We start from the raw sequence: 9,395 nt of genomic DNA on the forward strand, positions 1-9,395 counted from the left end.
CCTGTCTCGTTGCTTCCCTTTGTGTAGTTCTCAGTATTAGTCTGCACAGATTGAAGAATGAAATGCGCCATTAGTCCATTAACTCAAACAAAATGAACTAGCCATGGTTGCACTTGCATGAGTGTCCTTCTGAATCTGCTGATCAGGATGAAGTTTCCGAAAATGTAGAAATAAAGTTCAGCTTTGAAACAATTTACTAAGCCGTCTTTGCAGATCGACCCGACTAGTCATAAATCGTGGAGGTGGAGCTACCCGCAGCCACTGCATGATCAGATCAGGTCGCTGAGGTTGAGGTTGGGGGGTTGCTGGGCAAGGGACCGATAGGTAGGTACGATGGGAATTCTGGTGTACGAAAAGGCAGAGGAATACCACCACTACCAAAGCTATGACAACGAGGAGAACAAAGGAAGTAAAGTGCTTGCCGGTGATGGGCACGAAAAAGAGGCCATGGGACGGGAGATGGCGACGCCAAAGTGATGATTCCCGTTGTGTATTTTTGTGTGTATGTTTACTGCCTCGTGAACGTTGCTGTGCAGGAGTAGAATACGCGTAGCACGTTGCGACCATTTACGGCCTCTGAAAGCAAGGATGGGATGGACTGTAGATTTGTCTGATGGGCGCTAGTGCGCTGCTGCAGAAACGGCGTTGAGTTCATAGGGAACGAACGATCTATTCTGAACCTGGTGTGCTGATCGAGTGATCGGAGTGAGGAAGCGAGACGAAGGGAGAGGGCAGGCAGTGCACCGATCATGGCGTCCTTGCGCGCCCGGTACCGGAACGAAACTTCCGCCGCCGGGGGCGGCGCCGGCGCGGCCAAATTTGACGCGAATACACGGAAAATTCTCCAACAAGCCGGGGGCTGCTACGCGAGCCCTTCTAATTTTTTTTTTGAGGGGTAACCCTTCTATTAAAGCGAGGACATAGTCAAATCACCCGCAAAAAAAACAAATCAATCGTAGCTCTTCTATATGGGCCGGCCCAAAAGCTCTTCCTCCTCGCTCCTGAAAATACACTCGTTTCACAAAGACAAAAATCACCCCTAAAGAAACAAAGACAAAAATCAATTTGTCTAAAAAAAGAGACAAAATCAAAGCTCCTCGCTCCCAAAAAAATCGGTTCCCGTTCTAGAGCCGGATTTAAAATACATTGTTTAAATAAAGTCATCTAAAATACACTCCTTCCGTTTTTAAATATTTGAAGTTTTGGGTTTGTCCTAAGTCAAACATCATTAAGTTTTTGTTTTTGGGTGAAAACACCGTTAACTATGACCATGTATAAAAAAAGATATACTAACATCTACTACAATGTAAACTACTCCCTCCTAAAGAAATATAAGAGCGTTTAGATCACTACTTTAGTGATCTAAACACTCTTATATTTCTTTACAGAGGGAGTATATATAGTATGAAAATATATTTTATGATGAATATATTGGACCTAATTTGATGTTATAAATGTTGGCATATTTTTAAATAGACTTGGTCAAAAGTTTGACTTAGGACGACCTAAAGCTTCAAACATTTTGGAATGGACCAACTACATACGAAAAAAAATGTTCATCTCATATTTTTAACATATACTCATGTTTAGGGAAAACATATTATTTACCCCCAAAAATGTCCATGTGTTATGCAAAACAGTTCATTGAAACTTCTTTACGTTGTCTTGTATATGGACGAGACAAAGTCTTTTTTTTTGCGGGGAAAGAAAAAGCTTGCTTATCTTTCATTGACTAGCAAGAGGCTCATGCGTTGCACGGAACATCAAGATGCATTGTATGAGTAGCTTATCTTGTGGAAGAAAAGGATGAATGAGGAAAGGCCTTATTTACAAATGTGAAGAGGGTTGTGGGTATCTTGTTGCAAAATTGCCATAGTTTTCTTCCTATTCGTCAGATATAAATCGGGCGGTTTATATTACAGGATGGCAGACACACCATCATCATCAATTCTGTTTTTTATAAGAGTAGAAATAGAAGAGAATAAAATGAGTGCAAAGAGGAGATACAACACGACACAAAATGCAAGTAGACATGAACATGGTACCTAGAGCAGAAGGACCAGGGATGCTTGGTCCAAACTAGTCCTGGCCATGGGAAGCCCGGCCCGGCCCGAAAAAGCCCGACCCGGCCCGGCCCAACGCTGCTCCCCGGCTGGGCTGGGCCCGGGCCTATCGGTTTTGCGCTTTTCTGAAGGGGCCCGGCCCGAGGCCCGGTGAGCTTTTACGCATTCGGGCAGGGCTCTGGCCCAAAAAACAGGCCCGATGGCCGGGCCGGGCCTGGGCCTAGTTTTTTTGCTTCGGACTTGGCTAGGCCCGGCTCGAGGTTTGGCCAGGTATAATCCAAACCAAGGATACTATACAGCTAAAACCACAAAAGCCCCAATTTAGAGGGGCAAGCGAACCAACACGAAGCCCACCATCGCCAAACCCCTGGGGATACCGCGAGCGACCAATACAACACCTTCATGAAGGGAAAATGACCCTGTGATGCCGTCGTCATCCAATCCGAAGAACCGGACCTAAGGTTTCCCCTAAACTCGAAGAGGGAGGCGCGGGAGGAGGCCATGATGCGCCTCCAAGAAGGAAAATGACACCTGTGGTGTCAGCAGCGAGACGAGAAAAAGCAACACACAGATACGAACGGAACTAACAATGGCCGATTTACAAGGCTGATGTCAGTCGACAGAGCCTAGCCACACTATTTCTACAAGGTGATGGTGAAAACTTTTCATGTAGATTGACTAACCATCCATGGATCGATGGAATCATCGAGTGAATGATGAAGCCATCAGATGGAAATAGTACATCCGGCGTGGCGCAACAGAGAAGACGAGAGGAATACATAAAGCTTATTCATCTTTGCTGCGGCGCAATGGAGATGGGCAGATAATGGCCTAGAATTTCATTTCTTGAACTTGTGATATCGTTGCCATTTTACTGATGCAATCTAAATATTGTTCGTGTCACTTTGCAGATGTTTGAATGAGAATGAATGTGAAATACATATGCTGTTTCCTCTTGCATGTTTAATATATGACACTATAATATACTGTTATATGATGTTTCTACTCCCTCTGTACCAAATTACTCGTCGTGGTTTTAGTTCAAAGAAAGGGTAACACTCCAGGCGGCTTTCAATAAAAGCCATCTGCAATAAGGACTATCCCTGCCGACTTACAGTAAAAGCCATGCCTGAGCCGTCTGCGATGGACCTTTTGTAGTGTAATAATGGTTGTGATTGTTCTTTATGTCTAAATACTCTCTGACTAGTCAATGGTAGCAATTGCATCAAGCATAATCTGGCATGAACTTCTTAAGGAATCTTATTGGTTGAGATTCCTCAGGTACGAGCTCGTCAAAAGAAACGTAGTATCTCTCTTTGTCATACACATGGCACGTAGTCAGTATTGTCTTCATCAGCCGCCAATTCCAGCTGGCCTCGTTGATATACTGCAGACACAAGACATGCGGGGAGCACAAATGAAGCTATGATGTCAAGGCCCAGAGAAAATGCACAAAACTAGAAGGAGAAGTATCAAAGCACCTTGCCCCAGTTCTGTTTAATGGAGTTGTGGGCAGCACGAAGGTTATAACTTGGAATTCTCGGAGAAATATGGTGCGGGACATGTACGTTTATGTCATGGCAAAGGATCTCTATCCTGTAAATGTACAAATATGTTAGCCAGATAAAACTCAATTTCAGAATCAACATGTTTCCAAGACAAGTTGGCTAGACGGGAAAAGGAAGATGATTTGATTTACTCATGTTTATGTCTCCAAGACAATTTGGCTAGACGGGAAAAGGAAGATGATTTGATTTACTCATGTTCACCTAAAGTTCAAAAAAAAAAAGTTGGAACTTACACTCAGTACTCACAGTTTCGCATACATCCTTTATCACAGAATATTCACAAAACATTCCAAGATCCATTAGTAATGCACTAATATTAGATGCACTTCAGCGAAGTGAAGTTGAGTACCATTCTATTCGTACAGAACTAGGACCAGAACTCCACAGTTCAATTAAGCCTACTTAATTTACAATCAAAACTGTACTTGGAAGGCCCCATCATATCCTCTCATGGCACTTTACCCAAAATGAAAAATGATTTGCAATCCAGAAACATAAAACAACATGCTGGTGTAGTTTCTTAATTTTCAACTGAAAGGCAAAGAAACAAATGCACAATATGCGTCGTTTTATTTGAATGCAAAGTCTTTGTTTTATCTTGTCATACTAATTCCATATGCAATGAGAATCAATATGGAGAACACTTCCTGAAAGTTTGTTTAACATATATGATCATAACAAGAGTCCTAATATGCATGTAAACAAAACTGAAAGCAAAGATAAATAATGTGTACCATCGAGGATAGCTACAGTGAACTGTGCCGTTTAATTGCGCCTGTGCAGCATTCCACTCTTTTGATGATTTGAAAGGTATATGAGGAGCAGTGTGATGTACCATCGTAAAGGTGCTCATCTGAAGCAAATAGTTTAAAGAACACAAAGTTAAGTTAACTTACAGTACGCAAACTCATAAACAATGAAGTCGATATTTCGTAACTTGGACCAATATCATTATCTTTTTATGTATGCATTCCTTGTTCTGTCAGTGTCTTCGAGGCTTCTAGCCAATTTAGTCACTGCAAGTATTGCTGGGAGTTAATTCATTGTTGATCACAGGCGAACTTTGCTGCAGTCGATTCCGATAGGTGCTGTACACTGTCGTTTTGTGGTCAAAACCATCGCCGCTGTTGATATTGGAACAGCCGCCTCCCTGACGACCGGCCTAACCGCCATCTTCTGCCACCGCAGCCGGCTTCGCTGCCGCGCCGCCTCGTCACCCTGCCCTTCCCCAGCCACCTCCTCTGCTGGTCCGCCGCCGCCCGGCTATCCCTATAAACTCGGAGGGCCAGATTCTTCGCTAGCGCCGGTGTGTCACCCCCAACCCTAATCCTAAGTCGGGTCAGGGTTCGTCACTTCTCACCTGCCCTTCTCCGCCACGACTAGCTGCAGCATCGCCGGCTGAACCTCAGTATGCTGCTCGCCTGCGCTGCGGCCTCCGCAGCATCGCAGGCTCTGCCTTGTCCTGTGCTTGGTTGACATAAAGGAGTGGGTGCTATATGCCCGAATTGTTCGATTCAACCGCACCCCATGGTCGAATGCCGAAAAGTTTCCTTGGCTAGTACTCCCTCCGTTCCAAAATAAGTATTATTTATACTTTATAGTGTAGCTGCTGTTCGCAGCATTGGAAGATCAAAATAAACTTGTCTTTATGAAGACTACTAGTCTGTACCTTCCTAGTTCGTACTAAGATCACTGGGTGCAGAGAATTGGTATTATTAAATAAAGGAAAATCCTATGGCTCCGATGGGATAGTTCCATTTACATCTAGAAATTCGGCAAATTCTAGGTGGAAGCTTGCACAATTGGCAGTCTTCTAGATAATCTGGTGGGCTCAAGTGTTCATTATTCAATTACCATGAATTTTAAATTCCAGTTAGTATAATATACTTCCACAGCTGAACAGGATAACCATGAATTTGGATACTGTACATCTGCAGTATTCCCTCCGTTCCAAATTATTTGAAGTTCTAGCATTGTCCTAAGTCAAACTTCTCTATATTTGACAAAATTTACAGAATTTTATTTTGCTATAATATCTGCTACATGCGAGCATTCCTGCTCCTATACAACTTCTCTATATTGGCATTTGTGTTCTATACTTTTGGTAAATCTAAAGAAGTTTGACTTAGGATAAAGCTAGAATTTCAAATAATTTGGAATGGAGGGAGTAAATGATAGTAACAAAAAACAGCAATGTACCCAAAAGTGATAAACCATCCATGGCATGAACCAAAACTTGAACCAGCCAGCTATTCCGGATTGAAGAATGATTAGGGGCCATCCAATTGCCATGAATGCAAAGACACACGCCAAACTTATCTTCACCCTAGGGAGTTCATTTGGTCTGAATTTTTTCAGATCAAAGTGCCACATCAACCTGACAAGTTACATTGTGAACATAAATGTTATTGCCTGGAGGAATTCATGAAAAGTAATTGAACATAAGAGATGGCCATCAAAACATGTGACTAGAGAGATGTTGGGTAGGATATACCAGTGAGCAATAGACATCCATGGCCTGATAGGACCATAACCAACTATAATTGCCTTCCTTAAGAAAGAAGACGATTCAATTTCCTTTTGCCAAACAGGTTGCCATGCAGTATCTTCTACTAACCTGGAGTTATACCAAGGTAAGAATTTGAATGACCAAAGCAGAACGTGGTTCAAAATGAAAAGGGCTTTCAAATCGCGATATGGCTTTCTTTGAAGTATATGAGTCTTCTTGTTACAGTGCAACGCATGAACTGAAAACATCAAAAGTAAAGTAACAGGCTGATACTATCGACTCATTAACTTGAATGACAGCAACATCATCTGGACCATATTGGAGATGATTATACAGGGAGGTATGTACATACATATTTGTCTTGGCATGATGTCTGTCATGCTTAAATCTCCAAGGTTCATAAGGGTAAATTAATGGCAGGAAGGCTAGAGTTCCAACGATATCCTCCACTAGCTTATTCCTTGAAAATGATTTATGTGCACAATCATGACCTATGACAAAAAACTTCACAAAGACATCAATTAAATCGTGGACATGCCACAAGGACAAAAGCAAGCAGGTGTGCAACACATGTGCAAGCACACCACAGGCAAGTTGGGAGGGAAAGAGAGCTTACCCCGGTCACTGCTGTACCAGCCCATGCCCAAGCAACGGGAAGAAGATACCATGGAGCTTTTGAAATAAGGAAAAGACCGAAAGCATACGAAGTAACTGATATAAGAACAGATGCCCAAGCCTTTACATCATCAATTTCGAAAACCTAGCAGGAGCGAAGTTTTACATAAGAAGAGTTTGAGTACAGGAAACATCAGGAGCATAGCTGGTATTGGCATTTGTCTAGTTGGTACCTCTTTAGGCAGAGTATCCATGACATCTTTAAGAGTAATGTTATCTGGTAGCTGTTCTCCAATTTGTTTGAAACCATAATCTTCAGACATTTGCTTCCTTTTTTCCTCGTCATCAAGCAGTGGTGGAGTAACAGGTAGCACTGCTGCTTGCAACCTTCCCCTTTGTTTCAATGGTAAAAATTGGTGGTGACTTCTCCCGGTGCATAAAGAAAATCTCTTAACAATAAGTGAACCTGGCAAAACATGGGAATGCAACATCCAAACAATGAAATGATGCCGCCAAATAAGAATGAAAATTGGGAAGTTAGATATATAGTCCATCCATTCCGAAATATTTGACGTTCTAGGTTTGTCTTAAGTCAAACTTCTATCAGTTTGACCATGTATATATAAAAAGATATTAATATCTACAACATAAAACATACATAGTATGAAAATATATTTTATCATGAATCTAATGGAACTATTTTGATGTTGTAATTGTTGGTATATTTTACAATAGACTTGGTCAAACATAAAGATGGTTGAATTAGGACAAACCTAGAACTTCAAATATTTTGGAACTGAGAGAGTATATGTGATGAGCTGAGCAATTTCTCAACTATCTCATTTGTATAACAGTCTAATTACGGACGTGCTACAGTATGGATCTGTGCCCGAATCACGCGACTCCTTATTCTTCCTTGTGCAGAGACTTCTCCCTCTGGCGCCACCTCCTCACCTCCTCCTGCTCTGCAGGGTGGCTGCACTGCCTCCTTCTCTCCCACACCTGTTCTGGCTACATTGCTACTGGCGGTGTCAAGTCAGGGCACTGCTCACCAAAATCAGGCCATCCTCTAAGCCTGGCAGGGAGCTCATTACCGATCTTCGGTGTGCCACCTTGTCACTGTTGCCTCTACGGTCGCCGGCGTCGGGGTCAACCCCCTCAACCGCCAGAGTCCAAGCCACAAGCCTTTCTACCGAAGGAAGATTATTTGATATAACTAACCACTTGTAATGCTACATACAAGGACACGGCCTTGTATTCCCGCCATGCAATTGGCAGTACAATTCACAAATTCACAATACCACGACCTCGGCATGGTGATTTCCCATCCAATCCTGAACAGTTATATTCCAGGCAATTCAACGCATTGCTATGTCCACGAGAACAGGGGAGCCGTCTATTTCGCACCACACAAAGGGCCCTACCTTTCCAACCCCAAATGCGAGTGCTAGGACGGCGGTACGGTACCTGACAGAGCTCCCGCGGCCGCTCTCCGCGGCGAGAGGTTCTTGGCGGGTGCCTGGGCATCAACAAGCTCAGGTAAGCGCCTCGCAGGCATTAGCGCGAACAGATGGCGGGCACATAAACAAAGCATGCGCAGGATTAACTGGAACATGACGACAGGATAGGGTTCCTACCCGCCGCAAGGAGAGGAGCTGCAGAGGGGCGGAGAGGCCGCTCGCCGTCGCCATCTGCTCCCGCCGCCGCGGGCAGAACGGGGAGAGTGTGGAGACGGCGGCGGGGAGCTGGCGAGAGGAGTGTGGAGATGGTTTGGATGGGGGAGGGGCCCTGCGCTGGCGTGGTGGTTGTGACGAACGCAGCCCGGCAGAGGCGAGGCGAGCGCGCGGCGCAGATTGCAGCGACGTGGCTGGGGGCGCGATAATGGCAAGAGGACCTGGCAATGGATTTTGCGTGACAAAGGGTTTATATTATTTTTTGCGTCACAAAAAGGGATATAGGAATACGGTTGATAACAATTTTTGACATGAAACCTGCGTGGCCCCGTGAACATAGACCATCAATCAAGGGCGATAAGAGCATCTTCACTCGTTCGGCCTCCGAGCGCACGGTCCGGCGCTACTTTGGCCCTTCGTCCGGCACATTTTGGGCCTTGGGGGTGAAGTAGTTCCCAGCCACGTCCCCAGGTGTCGGCCCAAAGACGTTATAAATTCAAACTTGACATTTTCCACTATCCAAAAAAACGCCACAAGTACAGCGATCAGCGGCTACCACATAGTTCAGCGATCAATAACTCGAAAGTTCGGCGTTAAAAAAGGAAGGACGTGTAGGCAATGCATCAAGCAGCGACGTCCTCCTCCGGCGTTGGACTGGCGGGAGTCGACGTGCGCGGGCTGGTCGGTGACGGCCCGGCTTCTGTGTCGGGCGTCGTGGAGGCGTCATCGCTCGGGCTTGGCGGCGGCGTAGGGGGCGGCGTGGGAGTTGGCGCTGTCGTCGGCGGCATCTGGTTCAAGATGAGGCCGCGCTCCACCAAGTACCACGCCTTGACCTGCTTGTCCATCGTCGACATGTCCGCCCCCATCAGGAATGCCAGGTCGGTATTCCTCTTCTTCGCGGCGACGTTGGTCCGGAGTAGGTCGAGCTTGACAGTGTTGTTCGTCATCAACATCGACCACCGCACCT

The 9,395-nt window shown here is 44.9% G+C and overlaps 1 protein-coding gene across 1 annotated transcript; it reads right to left on the bottom strand.

The window, feature by feature from the left end:
• Nucleotides 1-2,989: 2,989 nt before the first annotated feature.
• Nucleotides 2,990-8,673, bottom strand: LOC123188165 (omega-6 fatty acid desaturase, chloroplastic). The gene is made up of 10 exons (XM_044600208.1): nucleotides 8,393-8,673; nucleotides 8,223-8,274; nucleotides 6,989-7,221; nucleotides 6,757-6,900; nucleotides 6,493-6,644; nucleotides 6,126-6,248; nucleotides 5,831-6,008; nucleotides 4,366-4,484; nucleotides 3,545-3,659; nucleotides 2,990-3,450 (listed from the first exon to the last, which is right to left on the bottom strand). The coding sequence occupies exons 1-10, from the start codon at nucleotides 8,444-8,446 to the stop codon at nucleotides 3,289-3,291; spliced, it is 1,332 nt and encodes a 443-aa protein (XP_044456143.1). The 5' UTR covers nucleotides 8,447-8,673; the 3' UTR covers nucleotides 2,990-3,288.
• Between the last annotated feature and the right edge of the window lie 722 nt (nucleotides 8,674-9,395).

The sequence above is a fragment of the Triticum aestivum genome, chromosome 2A (assembly GCF_018294505.1).
Source record: "Triticum aestivum cultivar Chinese Spring chromosome 2A, IWGSC CS RefSeq v2.1, whole genome shotgun sequence".
NCBI classification, from domain to species: Eukaryota; Viridiplantae; Streptophyta; class Magnoliopsida; order Poales; family Poaceae; genus Triticum; species Triticum aestivum.

Bases quoted from the DNA above. Each gene is read 5' to 3' on its own strand.
- LOC123188165 (XM_044600208.1), bottom strand. From the start codon at position 8,446: ATGGCGACGGCGAGCGGCCTCTCCGCCCCTCTGCAGCTCCTCTCCTTG. The intron at 6,645-6,756 runs GTAAGCTCTCTT...GTCTTTGTGAAG, and splicing joins CTGGTACAGCAGTGACCGGG to TTTTTTGTCATAGGTCATGA. The intron at 3,660-4,365 runs GTACACATTATT...GTACATTTACAG, and splicing joins CACTGTAGCTATCCTCGATG to GATAGAGATCCTTTGCCATG.